At 43.6% G+C, this 27,469-nt stretch overlaps 1 protein-coding gene across 7 annotated transcripts in view; it reads right to left on the bottom strand.

Annotated features, from left to right (window-relative positions):
* Window positions 1-27,469, bottom strand: part of PDE4D (phosphodiesterase 4D) — a 636,676-nt gene that overhangs the window by 455,989 nt on the left and 153,218 nt on the right. For 5 of the 7 annotated variants that reach the window (XM_035100841.2, XM_035100843.2, XM_035100833.2 and 2 more), the window contains one exon: window positions 25,135-25,370. In XM_035100841.2, the coding sequence (XP_034956732.1) occupies window positions 25,135-25,370 (236 nt within the window). Of the gene's footprint in view, window positions 1-25,134; window positions 25,371-27,469 lie in introns of those variants that run through there. The other 2 variants (XM_060280277.1, XM_060280280.1) reach the window with 2 other exon arrangements.

Genomic DNA, 27,469 nt, shown 5'->3' with positions numbered 1-27,469 from the left:
ACCTGAAGCGTACTTAACCTGAAGCGAACTTTCCCATTGAAAGTAATGGAAAGTGGATTAATCCGTTCCAGACGGGTCCGTGGAGTACTCAACCTGAAGCGTACTTAACCCGAAGTATGAGTGTAATTGGTTCTGGAAGTCTGTACTTAAACTGAAGCGTACTTAACCTGAAGCGAACTTTCCCATTGAAAGTAATGGAAAGTGAATTAATCCGTTCCAGATGGGTCCGCGGTGGTTGTAAACCAAGGTGGTTGTAAACCAAGGTGGTTGTAAACCGAGGTATGTCTGTATATATATATTTTTAAAAAACCAAGGGTGAAGGATCTCGATTCAGACTATAGCTCTTATATTACAGGCCAATATACATTTAAAAAAATTGAAGCCCTACTGTTGCTTTAACTACTTAAAGCAACATGTACATCTATCATCAGTTCTCCATTCTTTGGCGTAGGACAAATCAGACCTAGAGCTAAAGCTGGGGCTTAAGTGAGAGTAACTCAGCAGAAGCCTACTAGGGAGCTGTTCTCTAAGCAAAGTCCCAGGAGGGACTGGGAGGCTTCACATTCTCTCAGCCCTCTCCTCTCCTTTCCTGGTAATCTGTTGCATCCCAAGGCACGCCTGAGCCTTCTCTGACTTCTCGCTTCTTCTGAGCAGTATGCCCTGGCAAGAAACCCATCAGCATTCGCAATATACACATTTCCTGATATACACAAATTTGCAAAGGCTCTGAAAAGTGTGGATTTGATAGGGTTCTCCCTCAAATCAAATTTAAATGAATCAAATTTCTCCCCAATCCCTACTCCAGAGTCATGGTCAGAAAAGAGTCTGGCAGTATACTTATGGACTTACAGCAAACCGAAAGCCAAGCTGTGCTAACTTAAGGGTAGTTGCTGTTGTTGCTGCTACCTGTCCTTCAGTAGTAGGTCCCAGGCTTAAGAGATTTCAAATGGGAACTTCTGTTGGTGGAAGACTTACTGGTAAGCTTGAATTTCAGAGGGGTGGGTCTGGCACTTTGAGGATTTGAATCAGTAGGGGGAGAGTTAATGGGAGGATGGGCCAGAATGAAATTCCTATGCCTGACCACTGTTCTGAATCCTAGTCTGAAGCCACTGTTCTGGAGGAAATCACAGCAGTTTCAATGATATGGTGGAGAATATTTGGTACAATGGTTCTCTTCAGAAATGGTGAGAATAAGTAAAATTCTTAGAAAATTCAGGGGGAAAAAAATCTCTTCAGAGGAATTTCAGACCAGCTCTAATTTTAATCATTGTGGAAGTCCTCTTGGGCTTCTTGGAAAGGTGATCAAGAAAGGTTTTAAAAAGTAAAACTGATGACAAGATGACTATGGTGAGGAGTTTGCAGTAAAGGACCTGTGGTCTTTTGCTGATTGATTATTTAATAGAAAAAGAGCAAAAATAAATGAATGATTATGGAAATCATTCAGAAACTGAATGATCAAAGCAAAGTCTGAGCTGTTATAAACTGATTATGATGTTATTTTTGGCAATGATTAGAGCCCCGAAGAACCACACAATTATCTCTACACACCCAGTAGGGATTTGGACTTGTGTTTCCTGAACAGCAGGCCTTCCTACTAAGTATGTCAAAGCACTTTTTGAAATCTACGAATAGTTTTAGAAGCAATTTCTGTTATAATGTGGGAGTCTGCTTTCCTAAGAGGGACGAACCAAATGTCCACTGGATGTGCAAAAGCAATTGGGCAGTGTCTAAAGTAGCTCTCTGGATCATGGTCAAGCTGATGCAGCTTTCTCTATACTGTAATGTATAGCTTAATATACAGTAGCTTAAGACCAGGTATGCCAGGCAAACTAATGATCAGTTGTATCATTGCTATTGAAGAGTGGTTTGAAGCACAGGATGTCTCCCCGCCTTCTGCCAAAAAATGAACAGATTGAGATTTGCTTCACTGAAACAGAGGCAATGCTATGGTAAATGTAGATTCTGATGCAGAATATGGGACACACAAGTAGTTGTGAGTTATATGAAAGAGATACAAATCTGCAGACATCCTCTCTGGTAGAATCCTTTGCTTGAGCACACGCTAGCATGATTTGGTAACACATAAATTTAATAAACAAGAAGAAGAACATGCATTCTGATGAAAAACTGTCAGCTGGGTAAGAAAAAACCCCTCACATGACCATCTTAGCCCATGTGGCCCCCATATTCACACATATACCAAAGCACCATGAGAATGTACCACCAGAAACTAGCTTCTATGGGTGCTCTGTGTGTGAGAGGAGAGGGGAAGAGGGGAGGAGAGACTGGAGGGGAAAGTGTGTTGGCAGGCTGCTAGCTATAAGCACCTGGGGGTTACTCCACTCCAGAACTGACTATAAGATTTCAAATGGCTTCAGTATGGTTTACTTTGCAATAAAAGCAAAGAGGTGCTGGCGGCTTGCCTGGTGGAAATTGGCCAACTCATGTCACAAGTTTTGTTCTTGTGCAATGCATTCTGACCATGCCAACATTACAATCAGGTAGTCCTCTGGAAACGGACCCATCGCACAAGAGTCTAAATTTAATCATTCCAACTAAGGAGTGACCAACACAACTGGTCTCCAGAAAAGAAACTAAGTGCAGCCCTATAGCAGGTATAGAAAAGGCAAGACTGCCTGGGTATTGTGCCTTCCTACATCCAATCAGTTTAGGAGCTTGCTTTGAAGCGTTTGTTTAGGAGGATACATAAACTCCAGGCTTCACACCCAAATTTTTCTGTTTGCTCATTTCCACCTACTGCCTGAAATTCCTCAGCTTCAGAATGGAACCTGGGGTCAGACCCTGTTTGCTTTCACTGCCTCCTCCAGTCTGCTGCCTCCCTGGAACCTTGCTTGCTGAAATGGTGCTTTAGAAAGTTTAATAAGGCAGGGATACTTCTGTCTCGCTTTCCTTGCTGTTCTGTCTGACCCAGGAGTTCCAATGCATGCCAGTTTTATTGCCCATCAGGGCTGGGAAAGGTAACGTTTTCTCTCTATCTTGTCTTTTGTAGGTCCTCACCCTACAAATTATAGCCTTCAAGTGCAGGTCACTACATTTTCGAGAAATATTTCGGTACTGTACTAACTCCACTAAGTTCATGTCAGCAGTACATAATAGTACCTGGTGTGCCTTTTCAGTGCTGAACACACCTTTCCCCCCCAAACCTCCACACTGCCTTGCATTGAACCCTGAAGTTATTTCCATCATTATTTCCGACCCTTATGCCTTGTGTGCGTGTTTGATTCTTGCATGTGTGTTGTGTGTATGTTAGTATAGTCATGGTTAGGAATATTTAGCCAATTCTCCCAAGCCAAAGCACTCGTGTGTGTGTGTGTGTGTGTGTGTGTGTGTGTGTGTGTGTTTTGATTCTGTGTGTGTTCAATAAACACCACCCCATTTTAAAGACCAGTGTGAGTGTAAATCACTGCATCAATCTGCCACGAGAGTCTACCACTTCTGCCAAAAGCTCCCAATTCACATTAGTCTTAGAACACGTACAGCAACTGCATCATTTACCAGTCCTTCATCCTAAGATCCCAGGGTGGGTCACAACAATTTAAAATACAACACTAAAAACAGTTTGAAACAAATTAAAATCATAAGAACAGGATGAGTTCTAAAACAGGATGAGTTCCATGAGGGAGCCTTCCCAGACCCGCTGAAAGAGGCGGTTATTAAACCGCTTCTCAAAAAACCATCTTTAGATCCGGCCAATATGGCCAACTATCGCCCAGTCTCAAATCTTCCATTCTTGGGCAAGGTGATTGAGCGAGTGGTTGCGGAACAACTCCAGGCACGCCTGGAAGAAGCGGACCATTTGGATCCCTTCCAGTCAGGATTCAGGCCTCATCATGGGACTGAAACTGCCTTGGTCGCACTGGTCGATGATCTCCGGCGGGCTAGGGACAAAGGTAAGAGCTGTTTCCTTGTTCTGCTGGATCTCTCAGCGGCTTTTGACACCATCGACCATAACATCCTTCTGGACCGTCTAGAGGGCTTGGGAGCTGGGGGCACTGTCATGCAGTGGTTCCGCTCCTTCCTCCTGGGCCGTGTTCAGAAAGTGGTGGTGGGGGATATGTGTTCAGACCCCTGGGCTCTCACTTGTGGGGTGCCTCAGGGTTCTGTCCTCTCCCCCATGCTTTTTAACATCTATATGCAGCCGCTGGGAGAGATCATCAGGGGGTTTGGGCTCTGTGTCCATCAGTATGCTGATGATACCCAGCTCTACCTCTCTTTTAAATCAGAACCAGTGAAGGCGGTGAAGGTCCTGTGTGAGTGCTTGGAGGCGGTTGGAGGATGGATGGCGGCTAACAGATTGAGATTGAATCCTGACAAGACAGAAGTACTGTTTGTGGGGGACAGGAGGCAGGCGGGTGTGGAGGACTCTCTGGTCCTGAATGGGGTAACTGTGCCCCTGAAAGACCAGGTGCGCAGCCTGGGAGTCATTTTAGACTCACAGCTGTCCATGGAGGCACAGGTCAACTCCGTGTCCAGGGCAGCTGTTTATCAGCTCCATCTGGTACGCAGGCTGAGTCCCTACCTGCCCACTGACTGTCTCTCCAGAGTGGTGCATGCTCTAGTTATCTCTCGCTTGGACTACTGCAATGCGCTCTACGTGGGGCTACCTTTGAAGGTGACCCGGAAACTACAACTAATCCAGAATGCGGCAGCTAGACTGGTGACTGGGAGCGGCCACCGAGATCACATAACACCGGTCCTAAAAGACCTACATTGGCTCCCAGTACGTTTCCGAGCACAATTCAAAGTATTGGTGTTGACCTTTAAAGCCCTAAACGGCCTCGGTCCGGTATACCTGAAGGAGCGTCTCCACCCCCATCGCTCTGCCCGGACACTGAAGTCCAGCTCCGAGGGCCTTCTGGCGGTTCCCTCATTACGAGAAGCCAAGTTACAGGGAACCAGGCAGAGGGCCTTCTCGGTAGTGGCACCCACCCTGTGGAATGCCCTCCCACTAGAGGTCAAAGAGAACAATTACCAGACCTTTAGAAGGCATCTCAAGGCAGCCCTGTTTAGGGAAGCTTTTAATGTTTGATGGATTTCTGTATTTTAGAATTTCTGTTTTTTTGGAAGCCGCCCAGAGTGGCTGGGGGAACCCGGCCAGATGGGCGGGGTATAAATAATATATTATTATTATTATTATTATTATTATTATTATTATTATTATTATTATAAATATGTATCTCACATGTCAAAGGGTACATGAAAGATATGTCTGCCAAGGAGTCCCACTAACAAGAGATGCTCTCCTTTCTATACCACCCTGAGTGTGGTCACACACCGTTCTTGGAGAGCTTCAAATGGCAAATTTCAAGATCAATATACTGTGGCTTATTGCCAGATCCTAAGCAAGTTTCAGTGTGTCTGCTCTCTGCTTTGTTCTACAGTATTATAATATATTATTATGAGTGTTTTAACTTAAGTGCAATCTATAGTACCCAGATCTAGGTACTCTAGGGGGAAACTTTGTTTCTATATCCATTTCAATTGGGGTTTAGCCCCAGTTTTTGCACAGAAACTGCTTTGGTCACCTTGTATCATGGCCTCTGTTGGGAGAAAGAAAGAGGAAATGTGACCCTGGACTCAGCTAAACAGCTACAAATAAAATGTTTTAAGTGTGTTAAGTGCAATATACAATGCAAATCTATAGATGGCGATGGTGAGCCTTATGGAAAATTCAATGTATTTTTAAAAAAACGCTTAAAAGAAAAAGGATATTCAGAAAGGTTTCTATATTCCCCCCCCCCTGTTAATTACCCTTAACCTCTCAGTGGCTTTTCATACTATCGACCTGTAGTCTTAATAAGGAATTGTCATTCAGGTGTTAGGAATGTCAGACCACAAACTAAGGACTAAACATGGAAGGTAAGTAGCAAGGCCTTATGGAAATTTCAACAGAATTTTGTTTTTGTTTTTTTTCCCTCCCCAAAGAAAGCAGAAGAAAATTTGACTCAAATTTCCCAGGAGGGAAATATTTTCAAGATACTTGGGGAGATGGGTTTTGGCCCATCCTTGGATGCAACCAGATTGAAGGCATGATCTCTCACCTATTGCTGAAAACATTGGCACTGTGGATCAGCGTTCACAGGGAGGCTGGCCAAAGCGAAGAGCTCTGAAGCAATTGGTGCTTGAATCTGGCATAAAAGGGACATCTGCTGCCTTTGGAGCCAAGCTGTGTCTATTTCTTTCCTATTCCACTGCAGTTCATATGCCTCCTCCGAGAAAATGTGACACTTCTTGCCTAGGTCTGATTAATAATTCAAATGAATAGGAGCTGATCTTCCACCTGACATGTAATGAAGCCTACCAACAGGAAACATTCCCACATAGCAAGGATTGTTTTCTGGAAGAGAACCAGAGATTGAACGTGTTAGGAGAGATGGGGGATTTGCTTCCTATTCAACAAAGTGGATAGAGCCAAATTTAGTTTGGCTCAAAAAAGAAAAGAAAAAGCTGTAATGAAAATTTGCTTTGTTTTACAGGCAGGCATCATTTCCCTGTATTTATTCATTTTTAATATCAGGCACACTGATGCAAATAAACTCCAAGGAGAGAAGCTGACGGAAAAGAACTTCTGAAATCTTAATTCCCTTAAATAAATAGACTGTAACATAGGGCAGAAGTAGGTGAGCTTGTGGACACTGAAATCAGTGAGAATAAGCATGTCTAACTCTTTGAGATACTCTTTGAGATGCCATCTTTTCCATTCAGCTTTCCCCAACCTGGTGCTCTGCAGCTGCTGTTGAACTACAACCAGTGCTATTTTTCTAGAAAAAGAGGTGCGAGAACTCACCATGAATGCCTCCCTTGTTCTCTTATAATGGCAATGGCACCCACAGGTGCTGGGTGGGGGGAAAGCCCTGACTACAAATCCCAACAGCCCCACCCAACATGACCAATGGTCAGGGATGTTGGGAGCTGCAGCTCAAACATCCAGAAGGCACCAATTAGGGGGTGGATGATCCACTACTTCTTTTTCAGCTTATATGCATTATAGCCTAACTGAAACAATGACCTTCAAATACTGGGATCAGAAGCAAGACAAGGCTGGATAGCTCCACCAAAGTGGCCTCTGAACTCGAGAGGAAACGTCTTTTGGTACAGCTAACAGATGCAAGGCCATGTTTTGAGACATATAAATCTGAGGAGTTCTATCTACACAAGATGTCTTAATCCACACCTCTTGAATTAATGTGCAAATGAATCATGTATCATCCATCAGATGTTGGGTGCTTCCAGATGGGTTTGCTATTGCAAATGTGTCATTCTGGTGTCACAAACAGCTCACTGGCAAAATATTTTTAACATCAGGCTTTTTGCAGAAAGGGTAAATCAAGGTTAAGTGGGGAAAATAAAAACGGGCTGACATTTTTGATGTCAATGATGTTGTGTGGGTGCTTCAAAGTAATTGCATGGATGAGGAGTACCTACCCCACAACAAAGGCCCATCTGGAAGTATGCTTTGTATATTGCCTAGCAGTGTACTGTGCCACAGTTTGCAGCAGTTTAAACTTTTGAAATTAGAGATTTAAATGGGAAGTTTCATCCCAATGTAAATAGCCACTTAGGTAGAGCATTTTCATCAGGAATACATCAGTAGAAGAAAGGGTTACGGCTTCCCCTCTCTGCCTACTTTGATCCCAGTAATTATCAGCCCTGAGTAGCTACTATCAGGAAACTGGAGTTAGCTATACCTGCATTTGCCATGTGTGCTACCTTTTGCATAAGTACTATTTAATATTTATAGGGCCTAAGCTAAGATGGTTTGTTGCGCACTAAGAAAATAGTGCAGCAAGGTCATCTATAAAATTTATTGGAAGTTGCCCTCTGCAGAACAGTAGCGGGAATCCATTTGCTCTTAATTGTTAGCATCAGATGCAGGTAAAAGTCTAACTTTCATTGGAGAGATCACAGTGTTTCAACCATTATATTCATGCATATTTTAATTAAATGGAAGTGTTGGCCTTTTATACTAGCATCAGTGGAGGCTTGCAAAAGTCAAAGACGTAGACTTAATCCTGCAAACAAATGCAGATAGGATCTTATTAGCAGGAACAAAGTTTTTCCTGAAAACTAGTACTGTAGGTGTTGTTGTTGTTGTTGTTGTTGTTGTTGTTATTCAAGACTCCAGAGTGAATGAAGCAACACTGACGGACGAAGACTTTTCGGCACCGGGGGCATGCACCCGGGGTGGGGTGTCGCCCCATGCAGTGTGTATGCACTGCGTCGCACACGCGACACATGCATCGTACGCACACCACGCATGTGCAGGAAGCATGCGTCAGTGGCTCCGTGCATGCGTGCCTTGGCAGCGTGTGCAGAGAGTGTGTGCCACTAAGTGACTGCAGACTGTGCACACCCACTTATGTTTAAGGAGCACAACTTGAAGGGCAAATGGCATAACTCTCTAAAAGTGCTACTTCCCATTAAGTTCCTCCTAACACTAAAACCTCTCCAACAAAGTTTCACCAGGCAGGACTACTCAGGAAACCTACTGATGTGCACTTTCTGGTGAAGAAGAGGAATGGCAATTTTCATATGGCCATACTAAGCATTAGGCAACAAAAGCAATGCATTAGTGTTAGGTGGGGCATTCTTCCATTGGGATCTATTAGTGTGGCATTCCGTTTTGGAAAACACTGTGGAATCTAAATGCAGCATTAGCAAGCTCTGCAAAGATCATGTTAGGAAGTCTAGGGCCAATGAGAAACCATGAAGATATTGCTAAGGTTGTGTATGCGTTGAAGAACGAGAATTGACAGCTGATTGTCAGGAAGAAGAGTGTTGAGACCGACCAACCTAAACCGAACAGTCAATAAGATTTGGGACAGTGCTCCTCAACCTTCCTTATGTGGCAGAATAAGGGTAATTTTGATTCAATCCCTTTGAGAGATGGAGCACAAGGAGCAGGCTCAGCCAGCTGCCTATTCTTCCCTCTCTCAAGTGGCACAAAGCTTTACCACCACCCACCTGCCCACTTGATTTGGCAATCTGAGATTAGTCCCCACTGTGGATACTTTTGGGGGGTTTCTTGTTCCTAAATTGGCCACAGGCAAGAAGCTATTTGGGCCTGTCATACAATGGTGTATGCAGAAGGACCTGGGTTCAGCTCTTGGCATCTCCAAGTAAAAGACTAGCATAGGGTGTAAAAGACTAGCATCAGAGGGTGATGGCATGTGGATGGTGAAGAACAAAAACCAATTATATCACTGAATCGGTGGTGTGGAGCTATATCAACACAAAAAGAAGCACAGTTTCATCTTGGAAGGAGGTAAACCCGCACTGAGTTGGGGGATGGATTTAACTAGTGGATAAAGTTGCAGATGAGATATATGAATTAACCAAACAGACATGTGTGCTAAACATGTGCTCGAATGCATTTGGTTTGGCCCTCCACAGCTTCTAACTTAAGCACCTATGAAGCCTTAACCTATTCACAGCTCATTAGTAAGATCCTTCTGACAGATTGCAGAGGACAGAAAGGTACCTGCAATTGCTCACAGGCACTCTTGGCCTGAGCAAAGCCTTCCTCTGGAACAAGGCTAGGAGATGACGTTATAACCAATTTTTTTATTTTCATTTTTAAGGTTGAAAGTGGGGTTCTGCATAAAGTGATTTTTTTTTATGAAAAGCTGGAACATCAGCAATGGGAAACTTATAACCCTCCAGGTGTTTCTGGACCACAGCTCCCACCATTCCTGCCACTTGTCATGCTGGCTGGGGCAGCCTTGGAGTTGGAATCCAACAAAAATGTGATGGGCCACAGATTCCCCATCTCTGCCCAACTGGTGGACCCAAGAGACATTCATCTAGAAGAGAAAAATGATGGCCAGGTACAGTTAAGTGCTGACATTTATTATGCACACTTTCAACCTGGCAAACAGCTGCATCCTGCTAAGAAAGAAGATTTTTCTACTTGAAGGCTGGCAGAATATTAATTGGTTCAAGCAAAACTTAAGAGTGGCTTTGAATTATTGCGTCTGAACTTTGGAAGTAATATCAGTTGCTTTCCCTAGCAAGGCTACTGCAGTAATAGTGGCTGTGATCTCTCCTCCTCCCCTCGTTCCCCATTCTTTTTTCTGCTGCAGTTTCATAGAATAGTATCACTCGTGGGCTTTTTGTTTATATTTGGAAACTGCAACCGTATGGAAGATTTGGAATGCAGATGAGGAGTGGAAGGAATGCCCTGTCAGTTGATATTACCTTCCATTTTGAAGTATGACTAATCTGAGAGAGTTTACAACAATCCCAAAATAAAATAGAAATAGGAAGCTCTTGGAATAAATAAATATTTGGGGGGCAGGGGCTTCCAATGCCGACCTAAGCTCCTTGGTCCCTTGATTCTGATTCCTGGCTCCATTCCCAACTCCTGGGTCACCTCTGACAGCTGCTTATGGCTCCGTCTTCTATAATTAAATACAGCAAGTACACATCTGTAAGGCACCATCCCCATCCCACACCCTTGGTACAGTGCTGCATCATATAATGGGGTTCACAGTAAGTGTAACTGCAGAAAGGCAAGAACTACATTCAGTCTACAGCAGGCATCCCCAAACTGCGGCCCTCCAGATGTTTTGACCTACAACTCCCATGATCCCTAGCTAACAGGACCAGTGGTCAGGGATGTTGGGAATTGTAGTCCAAAACATCTGGAGGGCTGAAGTTTGGGGGTGCCTGGTCTACAGGCTATCCTTTCCAGTAACACTCCTGCAGATGATCTCAGTGATCAAGCAGGTATATAAGGGGTCATGTGATCCCTAAGGTACCTTGGACTTTGTAAATTAATACAAGGATGTTGAACCTGGTCTGGTAATAGATGACTCCCAATGCAGATGTTTAACAACAGTGTCATGTGTTGTCATTTCTTAATTTATTTCCTGCCCTTCACTTCCCAGGAAACAACTTTTAACCATAAAAATAAGGTGGGTCCTAAAAACAGACACCTCAAGTGTCAAAAGTTGTCAGCAGCCTGGCCACCAGATAGAGCAGGCATCCCCAAACTGCGTCCCTCCAGATGTTTTGGCCTACAACTCCCATGATCCCTAGCTAACAGGACCCAGTGGTCAGGGATGATGGGAATTGTAGTCCAAAACATCTGGAGGGCCGAAGTTTGGGGATGCCTGAGATAGAGCCTTTGAACCAAGCCCAAGGGCAGCCTCACATAAAGCTTACCGCAGTAAGCCATCCTTGAGGTTACCAGCACAAGGACTATGGTGATCAGACTATCCCTGTCCAGGAATGGCTGCAGCTGGTGAACAGGATAAAAGGCACTCCTGGCTACAGAGGACGCTTGAGCCTCTAGTGACTAAGAAGTATCCAGGAGTATCCCCAAGCGACACACTTGCTCCTTTAGAGGGAGTGCAGCCCCTGAAAAGTGTTCATCAAGCATTTAAAAGTTGGAACATCTGCTGAATTTGACAGAACATTCCACAATACAGGTCTGGTGGTGTTAAATGCTGTTTCTTGCTGCAGTCAAATGAGCTTCACCAACTCAGGCAACCTCATCCAGAACATCTAGAACAGTGGTTCCCAGTTGGTGGTCTGCGGACCCCAAGGGTCTGTGGCACCATTCACATAACTAAAACTACCATAGATATATCATGATTTCCAAAAGTAGGGAGCCTGTGGCTTGGCTTTTGAAACACAGGGAATCCGCAGTACTTAGCTAATTGGGAACCACTAATCTAGAACATCCGGAACAAGTAACTTGCCTATCTCCCGTACAGGAGTCCCTGCCTTCCAAGGATTCAAGTACAGCTTATTGAGCTTCTTCCAGTCCACCAATGCATTCAGAAACTGATTCAGAGCCTCTCCTGATTCAGATGTACAAACTTATATATGCAAATGTTGTGCTGCAGACCCTGTTTTGGACTGTGCCTCCCACGCTCATTTCCTTTCTATCATCAACCCAGCACAATCTTCAAGCAGCTTGCAGGTGTCTGCTATGCTAAATCAGCACTCCTGACATCTCAATAAATCCTTCATCTGTAGGCAGCCTTCTTATCTATACATTAGCAACTATCATGGTATGACCAGCCAGGAAAATAATGTACGCTTACAGGAATTAGCAGTAAGATTTCAAGAGAGAATTCTCAGGAAGAATACTTTGAAGACAGCACGCTTTCGCGGTAAAACTCAAAATATATTCAAGCCAGAGTAATAATCCAATGTAGAACAGATACGAGAGCACCATACATGAATGCAAGATCTAAAGACTAACGCAGGCATCCCCAAACTTTGGCCCTCCAGATGTTTTGGACTACAATTCCCATCTTCCCTAACCACTGGTCCTGCTAGCTAGGGATCATGGGAGTTGTAGGCCAAAACATCTGGAGGGCCACAGTTTGGGGATGCCTGGACTAACGTGTTGAGTTTGTCAATAAATCCATGACCCACTGATGGTGCCCACTCTTCTAATAATCCTAATACCTCATAGGATAGCAAGTTCCAGGTTAAAAAAACCCCAACACCTTCCAAACTGTGAGACAGAAGTAAATTATTTAATGAGACCTCTTCAAAACTCATGCTTGTATAAATGTAAAAAGCAGCCCATTATCACACAGTTTTCTGTCCGTGTGGAGCTGGGCAGAGCTTTAAAAGAAGACAGAAAATGAACATAGGGATTGGTGTATGTCTGCTGCTTGTTTCTAGGGACATCACAAGTACTATCCAATAGGCGCCTGCTGCAACTGCTTGTAGCTGATGAAAATTTCAATGCTACCCATGCTGATTTATTGATGGGTTTGCTGCTGACTGCTTTATGCCTTGTGTTCTCTCACTACTTGTTTTGTTTTTTCCTTAATTGTTTTAATTATTGCCGCCTTGGAAGCTGCTTTCCTGAGAGGAGGAATGAAAATGTTTTAAAAGCATAATCAAATCAAATAAGCAGCAGAGCTGACTCAAGCCTTTTTTGCCGCCTGAGGTGGAAAAATCAGCTGCTGGTGTCTCCTTCAGCTGCATAAGGCGAAGAAAGTACCCAGTAAAAGTATTTACAGTATTTAAAAACTTGGCACAGGGAGCTTGAGAGTGGAGTAAATTGTGCCACTTCCCCATTTCTTGAAATTGTATGTGATAGAGAGATGGGGAATAAGTTCAAATCAGTTCACATTTATAGGCGAACATATCTATTTCACATTTTCTGAAACAATATGCAAACTGAAATGCAGTAATCCTTTGGCATTCACAATTCTCTGTATTTTGCAATGCAATTATCTAGTAATGTGTGGGGTATTCAAAATGAATATACCGGTATTAGTGAAAATAACACTATGTGAGGAGAAAATGCTTTGCAAAAATGTGTATATTAAGACAAAATTGCATACAAAGCTATGTGTGTTAGGATAAATTCAAAGAAAAATGGTTCTGCACTTTCATGAGGACCTTTTTAAAATTGCAAACTGATGTGGAAATGTAGAAAAACTGAACTTAACAGTGAATAAATGGGAAACTTAGAGAAAGCAAAATTGACAGTTTGGACAAAAAGAAAGTATTGAGATTGCCATTCAACCCCCATCCATTGCATCATCACCATCATACTATTATTATTGCTCCATTTACATAAGTCCCAAGGTGACTTAAAATAAAACAATAACAATACAAAACACAAGTAAAGATAGGTTTCAAGACAATATGAATAAGCAATGTAGAGATCTAACTCCCAATCCCCTAGCTCAAAAAGCTTTTTGAAACAAAAATGTCTTCAGTTGTTCCAGGAACAACTAAATAATATTCACCCATCTATCTCAACAACAGGGAAGCTGTTCAGCAAAACAGAGGCAGCACATCAGAGAGAAGGTGGAAGCGATAATCCTTTAGCTTTCCACAGTGCTTCTGAGAAGTGAGGAAACCATTTACAAGTTTCTCTCTTCCCGTGCACCTGCACAAAATGAAGGAATCACTCCTCCTCCTCCTCAGATAAACCCTTGTGATGTGCAGTAGATAAGAGGCTGGAAGGGAGCTTGGAGGTCATTTAATTCAACCCACTGCTCAATTCAGGAAATGCAGTGCTGGTGCCTCACCAATTGATGGCTGTCTAATACCTTCCTGAAGATATTCAGCAACAGAAAGCTCACTGCCTCTCTAGGAACTAGGTTCCATTATCAAACCATTCTGATGGAGTTTATATCAAATCTACCCTCTTGTAACTACTACTACTATTTATAAAAAAATTCCTTCAGTAGCACCTTAAAGACCAACTAAGTTTTTATTTTGGTATGAGCTTTCGTGTGCATGCACACTTGGTTGGCATCCATCTGTCTCAAGAGACAATCATACAATCATAGAATCATAGAATCATAGAGTTGGAAGAGACCACAAGGGCCATCCAGTCCAACCCCCTGCCAAGCAGGAAACACCATCAAAGCATTCCTGACAGATGGCTGTCAAGCCTCTGCTTAAAGACCTCCAAAGAAGGAGACTCCACCACACTCCTTGGCAGCAAATTCCACTGCCGAACAGCTCTTACTGTCAGGAAGTTCTTCCTAATGTTTAGGTGGAATTTTCTTTCTTGTAGTTTGAATCCGTTGCTCCGTGTCCGCTTCTCTGGAGCAGCAGAAAACAACCTTTCTCCCTCCTTTATATGACATCCTTTTATATATTTGAACATGGTTATCATATCACCCCTTAACCTTCTCTTCTCCAGGCTAAACATACCCAGCTCCCTAAGCCGTTCCTCATAAGGCATCGTTTCCAGGCCTTTGACCATTTTGGTTGCCCTCTTCTGGACACGTTCCAGCTTATCAGTATCCTTCTTGAACTGTGGTGCCCAGTGGAGCGCGTCTCTGGGGGTGAAGTCAAACAGCTGTCTTAGCAGCACCAAAGTGACTTCCCTGGGGTGCAAACCTGAGCAGGGGATGTATGAAGTTCCTGGCCTTGCTGTTGTGGTCCAAAGGAAAGCACAGCAATACGTTTGGTTGCAAGAGTTGCTGGAAGAAGGCATACAAGGCGCCATCCAACCATCTTAGAGACTCCACTCTGGATTCGTGTAAGGTTTATTCTTAATTATTACTGTACTTTCCTTTCATCCTAAGATCACAGCAATTAAAATCAGAATAATATGAAAACTTGTTATTGTGATGGTTTTACGATATGACTTTGAATTCTTTATATGAATTTGTGAAGCTGGAAAACAGTATATGAAGATTCATACCGGTAAATAGATACATACATTAAAATGATTATTCAGTTTTAATCACAGCTAAATGTTATATTGGGGCATTTTATTCATTTCCAGAGGGAGGAAAAACCTAGTCTATATCAAGAGGCGTTTTCCATAGCCAGCCTTCCATGCTGACCACATTCAAAGAATGTAGAAAAGGAACAAGGCACTCTGAATGTTACTTCCCACATTTGTTCCTCATTATTTTGCTATGTATCCTTGGGCAAGTGACTAAAATTTCCCTCGCCTACAAAATGAAGGCAATCGCTTGTTGGTATTTTAGCTTAGGGGACAGCAACAATGTGGGAATGAGCTCATGTGTTTCTGCAGGCAATGTTGTTATGAAAAGGAAATAACACCCAGACATTCCAGGTAATCAACATATTGCTCTGTTCTTTCCTTCTTACTGTTTGGTGAGTCATTGTGTGTACAATCACTGCCAAAGGGGTGGGGGGGTGGGGTTGCAAATCAGCATGAAGTTGTTGGAGACAGATGAGACTTCGAGTCCCAAGAAACGTCCTCGGTGCGCGAAAATAAATCAAATGGCAAGCCTTTCTGATCTTTAACTTTCAACACTATATTCATCTTGGTTCCCACTTATTTTCAGTGCAGAGGCTACCCTGCTGAGCTGCAAAGTCATGAACCAGGAGAGAGCAGCTTCCTCTCCCTGAATTCATTTTCAGTGCATTTCAGTTATTGCCCAAACATGCCTTCTGAATTTCTGCATATCTATCACTGAAAAATATGCTCAAGCTTTCCGGAAGAAACAGAAGTGTGTATACCATGCAAGAAAGTAGTAGCAACTTCATAACAAGAAGCCTAAATCCATAACTCTCTTTATTTTAAAGTTCTGCAGTAAAATATAAGAATATTGCCCAGTGAAGCAACCTTAATGAAGGACAAGAGATGGGATGCATCTCATGAAGACTGGGGGGGGGATGTGTTTGGCAAGGACCATCAAATACTACTGCTATCTTGCAGTTGGCAAACACATCATTTAACCTGGCGAGTTCAGCAACTAGGAAGGAGAAGGGGGTCTTTCCCCATCCTTCTTGTGTTTGGCCTTGAAGAGAGGCTGAAAGCAGTGAGATCACAATTTTTCTCTACTTTCTGAGCATCTCTGAAACTCAGAAAAAGAAGCATGAGCCCTGATTCTCCCTCCCAGCTTAGAGCTGTGGGTCAGCAAGGACTCCTCCTGCCCAGTTGCATGGAACCTTGAGCTCAGTGCAATATCAAGCAAGAACAGCTTCTGCAATGGGGAGCATACATTTTGGCATGCTGAACCTGATCACAAGGGCTCTAAAAGAAATCCTACAGGGAATCAGACAAAAGCCCAAAGATTAATACAAAAGTCAGCACTAACTATAGACACCTGAGTGGTTCTGGGGTGATAATGGGGGGAGATATGGAGATGCCTAGCAAACTACACAACAAAACAGCAGGAGAGATGTTGGAGCAGAAAATCCAAGCCTTTTGATGTCTGTACACAGAAAATGCACAGAGAATGGAAAATAAGTAAGATGAACATGAACTCCTACGGTAGTACAGGGAAGTAAGTTCAGCTTGATAGGTATAACTGAAACTTTGTGAGATGACTCCCATCAGTAGAATGAAGAAGGTAAACCCAGTTCAGAAACAGTAGATCCAAACAGAAAAGATGGGGGAATGGTATTATACGGGGTTTTTTTAATTAAAAAATGTGTGCACTCGTACAGAAATCAAAGAGAATGAATTTTGCAGGCTCCACTCCAGGTACCATTTTGCATCAGGTGTCCCAGCACATGCAATTTGCAGTGCCAAAATAGAACCTATTTGTTTACTTCCATCTTTATTTTCTTTTTTGGCACTATCGATGGCAGTGCAGGAGAGGCCCAGGCATAGCCTGGGGGGGCAGGGAGGGGCAGCTGCCTCCCCTTTAAAACTTTTTTTTTAAAAAGACATAGCAAACTGAGGTCCCCACCCCATCAGATCAGTGGTTGGCCACTGTGAGAACTGGATTCTGGATTAGATGGGCCATTGGCATGATCCAGCAGGTTCTTCTTATGCTCTTATGACAGTATAAGAGCTGCAGACCAATCTGCTAACAAGATCTCTGGGAGAGGCCCTACTCATGGTGATGCTTACACCTGTGGTCCAGTATGTGCTGGCCTGGGACAGGGCCTTCTCTGCTGTCACACTGAGGCACTCCCTTCCATTAGACATTTGACTGCCCCACTTGCTAGCAGATGTTTGCCAGATAACAGCAATTCTGTTCTGTCAGGGGAGGGGTGGGCTGATAATTGTTTTGATCAGCAAGACTATTTAATTGGAAGATCGAGAGTTTTATGGTTTTAGCTTTAAATACATATGTTGGGTTACTGTTTTTCTTTTGGTTGTATATTACCCTAGGATCCCTTTGGGATTAAGGACAGTCTATACCTATATCTATATCTATATATCTATATCTAATTGGGCATGTAGGTCAGCCGTGATCCATCCTATCTCCTCCAGGATGGGTAAGGTATTTTAGGACAGTTCATAAAGTCATTCCCAGCCCCATAATTATCCTTCTCCATCTCCCCATCCCAACTATGGATCCAACTCCAAATCTGAATTATGTCAGAAAACTTGAAAAACCATAAACATTTGTGGTGACCCTTGTCTGTTATTTTATTCATTTATTAAAAATTAAAATAATTTATCTATCCTGACTCAGTGGGATAGGGTGTGTGTTAATGTGAGCTGATGGTGTTTCCGTATGTTTCCATATTTTACACACCACACACACCACACAACACCTTTCTTTTCATCTATTTATGTATAAATGAAAGCAGTACTTCAAACTGACAATTTGCCACACAGATTATGTGTGCCAGATGACTAATGCCTGAATGACACAGAAAGTTAAAAATTACAACAGGAAATTACAGTTAGAAGAAGCATACTATGATGACAGGGGGAAGCTTTGCAGCTGTAAAATATCATATATATATATATATATATATATATATATATATATATATATATTATATAGATATAGCACACACACACACACACACACACACACACACACACACACACACTCCTTGCTAAATGTGTCATTTGCTTGCATATTTCTATTATTTTCATTTCCTACATTTGCTTTAGTGGTAATTGCAGGTCTACCTGCTGTTACAGACAATATACAGCCCAGCCAAGATCTATCTCTATCTTATCTGAAGAAGTGTGCATGCACACGAAAGCTCATACCAAAATAAAAACTTAGTTGGTCTTTAAGGTGCTACTGAAGGAATTTTTTTTATTTTACTTCGATCCAGACCAACACGGCTACCTACCTGTAACCATTCCGTCATTCTAATCACTCCTTGAGGCATTCAGCCCTCTCATTCCCATGCCCTGCTGCAGCTCAGGATAAGCACATGAAACCTGCTGTGTATTGCTCCTCAGCTGCCCCCTCCCCTCCCCTCCTCTTCCTCTGCTGCTTCTCCTGTGCTCAATTCCAGACAGTAAACTCCTTGGGACAAGGATCATGATGGGTGTCATGCGCATCAATATTCCCTTACAAAAAATAAAATAATAATATCATTCACTTATTTCTTTTGCAAACTATACTTTTGAACACACCCACTCTCTTCTGGTTCATATAAGTTAAAGGTAAAGGGACGCCTGACCATTAGGTCCAGTCGTGACCGACTCTGGGGTTGTGCGCTCATCTCGCATTATTGGCCGAGGGAGCCGGCGTACAGCTTCCAGGTCATGTGGCCAGCATGACAAAGCCGCTTCTGGTGAACCAGAGCAGCACATGGAAACGCCGTTTACCTTCCTGCTGTAGCGGTTCCTATTTATCTACTTGCATTTTGATGTGTTTTCGAACTGCTAGGTTGGCAGGAGCTGGGACCAAGCAATGGGAGCTCACCCCGTCACAATGACCAGAGAATCAAATATTCCCCCAAGGCCATCTCATTTGGTTCCCCACAAAATCCATGGTTCCGATTGTCTTGTCTGCACACACAGCCTTTGGTGATGTGTCGTTCACGATTAGACTTAACTGTCAGGGGTCCTTTACCCTTGCTGCTTTATCCAGCAGGAAACCAGGAAACAGGCAATCAAAATTTTGCTTCTCTTCAGAAACCTAGTTGTGAAAAGCAGAGCAATTGGACTATTCCTGTACCACGATCATGCATCACAATGTGCCCACTTGCAACTAAGCAAAGCATTGCCTTCTTACTTTCGTTCTCCAGGTAGTAGACAATATGGGGCAGCCTATGGAGAGTCACTTACCTTTGCAGGAGGGGGCCCAAGAGATTTATGCCTTTGCAACCAAATGGGGTTGGAAATCATGTAAGTGGAGAACATGAAGATACATGGAGCTCTCCAATACTCAACTAGATCAGTTTCCAGAAACTTGAACACTTCCAGCATCCTCTAACAACTAAGTCCCAAACCAATCTGAAATCTTCCCCCACCCTTTTCCTGCCGGCGAATGGCTACATTCCAGGGAACTGGCAATCCAAAATGATTGAAGGGATTCTGCTTGGGTAGGATTGCCCAGTTTATCAACTTGCAGTGCTGGCTCTTATTAGAGAAGATAACACAGCCATGACTCCAGGGGAAGACGGTTTTCCTGGCTGGTACAGTCAGGTTCAGGTTCAGAGATACTTTGCACCTGCCCCATGGAATTTAAAGCTTTCTTGAATAAACTAACAACATGTTTATTTTTTAGGTAAGTGATCAATATAGTATGCTTAGCAATTTAGGAAGCGGAGCTATTTCACGTTCCAGTTACCTTGTTCAGAAAACCCTCATGCCTTGGTTATCCTCAAAACCAAAATGCCAGGATTTAACATTAGATAAAGGTAAAGGTAAAGGGACCCCTGACCATTAGGTCCAGTTGTGACCGACTCTGGGGTTGCGGCACTCATCTCGCGTTATTGGCCAAGGGAGCCGGCATACAGCTTCCAGGTCATGTGGCCAGCATGACTAAGCCGCTTCTGGTGAACCAGAGCAGCACACGGAAATGCCGTTTACCTTCCCGCTGTAGCGGTCCCTATTTATCTACTTGCACTTTGACGTGCTTTCAAACTGCTAGGTTGGCAGGAGCAGGGACCAAGGAACGGGAGCTCACCCCATTGTGGGGATTCAAACCGCCGACCTTCTGATCAGCAAGCCCTAGGCTATGTGGAAATAAACATCTTTAAAAGTATCCTGTTGAAACATTTGCTTATTGATAGGCACCCAGATAAAAAACAACAACACTTGAGTTTATAATACACCCAAACATACAAGAGTTATGCAAGTGCTTTCCCCCACATCTCAGTTGTTTCCAAACACACTTTTAAGTTCTCCTGTTGTTTCAGCTGACATCTCATTATCGAGACATTTCACATCTGATTAAATCAATCACACTGTGCTTGAGTAGAGAGATCACTGTGAAAACAGCCCTTATTGCAACACCAAGGAAAAGGCTTTGAAAGCAACCTGGTGGCACCCCATCTCAGTTGTATTCCTGAATTTGAAAATAGCATTTTGAAGGGGTGGTTGGGTCAGATAACAACAAATTTTAAAGATAAACACCTGTCTGTGGATAAGAGAATGGACTGAAGAGTGGATTTTACTTATTAATTACATTTTTTCAAAAAAAAAATCCCTCCAAGATTTTGGGGGCCGAGAAGTGAGGTTGTGTGCGCGTTTAACTGCAATTTTGTTGTTGCCAGACATTGCAAGGCAGCTTCCAGATTTCTGTGCTATTGGGGGGGGGCTGCCCTTGAAGGCTGCCTGGGAATTCAATCCAGTAGAAATATAATAGAACGTGGTGCCCTTGACCTGGGCAAGTGCAGTAGATGATACCACTGCTTAAGAAGCTGCATTGATTTCCAGTTGGTTTCCTGAAAGAAGTGAAGGCTTTTGACTTGCTAAGCTAAGCCCTAAACCATTTGGATCCAGTGTGTACTGGATCTATGCAAACTTATGGGATTTGTGGTTAGAGGGCTGAATTAGGACCCAGAAGCTCCAGGTCCAAATCCCTTCTTAGTTAACCATGTGACCATGGACCAGTCACAATCTCTCTCTGCCTAACCTACCTCACAGGATTGTTCTGCAGTTTATTCCACCTTCAGCTCCTAGACAGAGAGGGATCATAGGCCTGAAACCTGCCAGTCAGGTTTCACCTGGCACATCCTTTGTTAGGTAAACTAGTTAGCTAAGCACATGCAATATGTTGCCATGGGAGTCAGTGTGAGAATAAAAAGGTAAAGGGGCCCCTGACCATCAGGTCCAGTCGCGTCCGACTCTGGGGTTGCGGCGCTCATCTCGCTCTATAGGCCGAGGGAGCCGGCCTTTGTCCGCAGACAGCTTCCGGGTCATGTGGCCAGCATGACAAAGCTGCTTCTGGCGAACCAGAGCAGCGCACGGAAACGCTGTTTACCTTCCCGCCGGAGCGATCCCTATTTATCTACTTGCACTTTGATGTGCTTTTGAACTGCTAGGTGGGCAGGAGCTGGGACCGAGCAACGGGAGCTCACCCCGTTGCAGGGATTCGAACCACCGACCTTCTGATCAGCAAGCCCTAGTCTCTGTGGTTTAACCCACAGTGCCACCTGGGTCCCTTTACCTTTTTATTCTAACACTGACTCCCATGGCAACATATTGCATGTGCTTGGCTAACTAGTGTTAGAATACTTCCCTCAAATACCTTAATGAGAGCCTGCCTTCTCTCTTCCACACAACTTCCTTAACCAGAGGGAGGAGCCCAGGTATCTGTGAAGAGGACTAGAGGATAATACTGCTGTTTGAGAAGGACTGAGTGAAGATAGACACAGAAAGCTGAGTCTTAAGTGTCTTGATGTTCAGGCTGCCTCCCTGGAGGTCTTATACAGAAACAGTAGCCTTTAGCTATGTGGTAATGGCTAATCTAACTGCTTTCACCTATGCTCAACCAGTACTGTATATTTAAAAACCCACTTCCGCGCCTGCGACGGAGGTGGTGTTGTGGGCAGGGCCCGACCAAACTCTCGCGATGGGGGCTGAGAGCTCAGCCCCTTCGCGATTGGCCGTTCCCACCTCCGTCAGCCCCAAGCCGACCAATGAGGTCGGCTGGGGGCGGGGCTTGCCTCCTTTTAAACAGCCCGGAGGCGGGAACTCAGCCTCTTAGCCCCTGCTCGCCAGCGCATTCGGTGTGTCTTGTGTCTTATTCTCACGGGGAGGAAGGGACATAGCCACACAAACAACTACAATGGCAATAAGTCTACAGCGACTTCCTTCCAAAAGGAACCAAACCCAGGCAAGTAGTACACGCCTTTAATGTCACACCGCTTAGAATAGTGGACTGGTCATAACATTACGAAGGCACCCCAAACATGATGGGAACCACAGACAGTGGAATTGCTGTGTGATGACCACACAAAAAGGCACAAGATGTAATTATTAGAATCCATTCATTGAAAGTGTCTTCTGTTTTATAAAGAGTCATTTTATACTATCACTAATCATCTAGAGCAGGGCTGGGGAACCTGAGGCTCTCCATATGTTGTGGGACATCAACTCCCATCAGTCCCAGCTAGCATGGCCAATGATCAAGAGGATGGGAGTTGGAGTCCAGCAGTATCTGGAGGATACCACATTTGATACTTTGGTCTAGAGAGACTATGTGTTACATATTTTTATTTTTAGCAGGGTTCTCAGTCATTAGAAAACGCAGTGTCGCTAGAAAACTCCCTCAGTGACGGCTGATCTGATAGCTATTTCATTCAACCAAATTATTGCATCATAGTGTGAGCAAAAACACTGGTGTATGAATAATCATCATAGCATTCATCTTGGAATTGCTCAGTCCCTTTGCGTTTCAGGTTTCTAAGCGAACTTTTCACCCATGCTCACATTAAGTTTTCTTTTACAACATCAAAGACACAAAGATCTTTGTAGCCTTATGAAAGCCTTCAAGTTTCCATATACTACATGGATTTCTCAAGACTCCTGAGATGGTGGTCCACACACAGAATTTCAGATTACAGACGCATATTGGGACTACTGAGGATACCTTCTGGTACATATTGTATATAGTGGGGGGGGGAGTGCAAAGATGATTCATCCATCTAACATTTTATTTTCCACAGTAAAGAAATAAAGGTTATAGCTTTTGAAAAGAAATAGGCACAACAGTAATTGCTTCTGTTGGGTTGTTTGTGCATTATTACTTTCTTCTTTTCTTTCCCCCCTTGATCTCATTTATAAATTTATTTCCTAGTAAATCAAAACCAAATTAAATGAGCATGATGTCTGAACAAAGCTTGTTAGGCAGGACAATTGTGTTCTTTTTTTATGCCTTGCAGAGATCTACCTGCTGTGAGAAACCTCTCATGCACCAGCTATCCCATTCCAGTACATAAGCCCACAAAACAGCAGCGAGCACCAGCAAGCATATCTACTAACAATAACATCCCCTTTTTCATTACTTTGAGAAACACTTTAGGCAAACTTTCACTTCTCCTCTTCCAGATGCGATTCAAGCATGAGTCTCGTCAGAGGCTCATGATATTTTCTGTCGTCAATCTATGACATTTTCTTAGACATTTCGACTCTATATTGATCGGTTTCAGAACGCAGCTGCCTCATATGTAATGCATGAAATCAAGCTTCTTGGGTGAATGTTTTCACATTTAAACTATCTCATCCATGTCATGTTTCCAGGAATCTTCCAGTATGATGGATAAGTTTCCGGTGCTGTGCTGAAAGCACTTCCTCCCACCTCTAGTACTGATGCAGGATGCTGAGCTTAGAAAGCACGTGAGCTATCTGGAAGCCCAGAGCTCACATTTTTTTTGAGCTCCTGCAACAACCACCAACACCTTTGTGACTTGTCAAAATAGCTGCAACCACAGCAGCTCATATCCAGGTCCATAAACAGGTGTTGGGGGAAACAGGCCACCATAGATGCATAGCCTCTAGCTAGAAGCAGCCACATCAGCAGCTACCTGGCCTTGCTGTATTTAGCTCAAGGTTATGCCCTAAATCAGGCATCCCCAAACTGTGGCCCTCCAGATGTTTTGGCCTACAACTCTCATGATCCCTAGCTAACAGGACCAGTGGTCGGGGAAGATGGGAATTGTAGTCCAAAACATTTGGAGGGCCGCAGTTTGGGGATGCCTGCCCTAAGTTTTCTAGTGCTTGAATGCTTGCAGTAGCACTGGTGGGTGGGTATGTGCATGTGGGATGTCTTTCTACCCTCCACATCTGTGGTTATAATAGTCCCTCCCAGGATTCTTCTCTCTGAGGTGATCACAGCCTATCAGGGATCACGGAAGCAACATGATGTCTCATACTCTTGCAACCAATTATATCAGTGTTTCTCAAACTTGGGTCTCCAGCTGTTGTTGGGCTACAGCTCCCATCCTCCCTGACCACTGGTTCTGCTAGCTAGGAATGATGGGAGTTGTAGTCCAACAACAGCTGGAGATTAAAGTTTGGGAAATACTGGATTAGATTCAGCCACAGTGTCAAGATCCAGAAAACCTGCCAATTCAAAGATGGAGTCATGTGCTTCTTTTCAAACCTTCCATTGCTTCCAAATCACTATGCAGTAAAGTGCAGGAGCCCCCAGTGCCTTCCTCACAGAGAGAAGGCTGAAATACTTCTTCTTCTTCTTCTTCTTCTTCTTCTTCTTCTTCTTCTTCTTCTTCTTCTTCTTCTTCAGCCAATAAGATTGGACAGGCTACTCCCTGTGTTAGCAGAGGGACTGTTTGGTATCAGCTGTGCTATTCACATCACACATTTTCCTTATGTTTTCTGCCACTACTATGAAAACAATGGGTATAGAACTGCCATCTTATTAACCTGTCCTCAATACGCTCTCCATTATAGCTGCCTTAATTCGCTCCGTGATTAAGAGCCAAACATTTTAATCACAGGGACCCAGGACATCGACTGCCAGAACGCAGTCTCTCAGCAGCCGAACAAAAGCAGAAGCAGGGTTCTAAATCAATGTTTACCTGACAGACTCTGCAGCTGTGATAGCAATTAGTGGGAGAGTTCTCAGTGGAAGGCTGGTGGGCCTCGGCACCATCTCTGGATCACCCTTTCTGTCCCAATCTGCCTGCTCCAGCTGCCTGAACGCCAAAGGGGGAAGCTGGAGATTACGGCAGGAAAGTCTCCTGACACGATACTGGTCCATTCCTTGAGGAGCCCCATCCGCTTCATCGTGCGAGTACAGTGTTTCTTCTGACACCTAGAACAACAACAGCAACAAATATTGCCTTAATATTTCTCTGCAGCTTCTTTCCTAAACTGCATCCATTAATCTCGGTGTACTTTGTATTTTATTTAAAAAGTATTAAATGCATAGCGCAATGAAGAACTCCGAACCTATGTGTGCCCTTTAACAACTGGCTAGAACAGGACTGTATGATGGGGCATTAGAATGAATATCTTCTTATAAGGATGCTGTGGTCACACTGGTCCAGATGGGATATTGCAGCAAAGCACACCTGTACCACAGTAACAGCAGGGGACAGCACCACATGCACATCGACAAATGCTTTTCAACTGTTGGAGTGTGATGCAGTAGCTCAGGCTTCCTCAACCGCGGCCATCCAGATGTTTTGAGACTACAATTCCCATCATCTCTGACCACCGGTCCTGCTAGCTAGGGATCATGGGAGTTGTAGGCCAAAAACATCTGGAGGACCGAGGTTGAGGAAGCCTGCAGTAGCTCATAGTATAAGGATCCTTCTGGAGGTTTTCTGTTAAGAACTATAATCAGGCATAGGGATGGACGAATCTGACAATTTTGGCTTCTCATTTTTCCATTCTTAAATTCAAGTTCACTACATTTCTGCATCAGGTTGCAATGCTTAATCCTCAGAAAAATTAATCTACATTTTATTGCGCATTTCTCCTAATATAGCAATGGTGGCATGTAGCCATTAATAAACGGTACGAAGGTATGCTATTTTCAATAATATATTCATTTTTATTCACACTTCCCCCAGATGCATACCTTTGAGTACTGCATGACAAAATCCAAAAGACTGCAAAATTTTGCAGCACAGTTAACTGCTGCCTCCCCGTTTTTTTGCTATTCGCCATTTGCTTTTTTGGGGGGGCTGCATTTGCAGGACCAAAGTGACCTTTCTGGGGTGAAAGCCTGGGCAGTGTGTATGGAGGTCCTGAGCTACCCTGAGTTTCTCCACCACCTCTAATTTAGACCTACTTGAGCATTATCCATGACTCTATATCAAGGGTCAGCAAACTTTTTCAGCAGGAGGCTGGTCCACTGTCCCTCAGACCTTGGGGGGGGCAGACTATATTTTGGGGAAAAAATATGAATTCCTATGCCCCACAAATAACCCAGAGATGCATTTTAAATAAAAGCACACATTCTACTCATGTAAAAACACCAGGCAGGCCCCACAAATAACCCAGAGATGCATTTTAAATAAAAGGACACATTCTACTCATGTATAAACATGCTGATTCCCAGACCGTCCGTGGGCTGGATTTAGAAGGCGATTAGGCCACATTCGGCACCCGGGCCTTAGTTTGGGGACCCCTGCTCTATATCCTCTAGGCTACATTACTGAACTATCTGTAGCCAGGACTGCCCTTGATTAATGATAAAATGAATGATTGCCAGAAATGAGAAATCATGCCATATTTACACATCTTTAATTCCTCATGTTTCCCCCCCCCCTGGGAACAAACATTTTAGATCAATGAAAATATATTATTGAAATTACATTGGTTAATTACACTAACCTCCGATATCTCTGGTAGGCATTTGATGTAGACAGATAGAATTAAACTTCTGCTCTCTAATATATTTTTTAAAGTCTTTCTTCTGGTGTCAATAGCAATTTAGAAATTCAGAATTAACAACGGAGTCTTAATTTGTACTAGAGGAATTCAAGTTTCATTGCTTAAGAAATCTAAAGGCGTGCATCTGGGCACACCTAATATTGTTCTTAAGATTTTGTTCTGGATTAAGTTCTGCAGTACTCTCACTTTTCTGCAGCACAGAAGAACTGGTAGTATAGTTTAAAATTGTAGAAATCCACTTCTCCCTGCATACCTGAGATCCCCAGAACTCACTCTTCTCTGCTGCAACTCATACCCAATTTCAGGTTGGTGAGGGTTCCCAGCAGCCCACTGACTTCCTATCCTTATTTGCATTTTGAACTGCAGAATAGATGAATGTTACTGATCCTCTTCGCTTTAGCAGTCTCCAGCATACACATCTCAAATCTGTTCTTGAAACCCACCCCCCAATCCCCCAGAGCAGATTTGGGGGAGTGCTGGGGGCTTCCAGGTCAAGCGGAAATTGGCAAA

The sequence above is a fragment of the Zootoca vivipara genome, chromosome 11 (genome assembly GCF_963506605.1).
Source record: "Zootoca vivipara chromosome 11, rZooViv1.1, whole genome shotgun sequence".
NCBI classification, from domain to species: Eukaryota; Metazoa; Chordata; class Lepidosauria; order Squamata; family Lacertidae; genus Zootoca; species Zootoca vivipara.
This window is presented reverse-complemented; position numbering and strand designations above follow the sequence as displayed.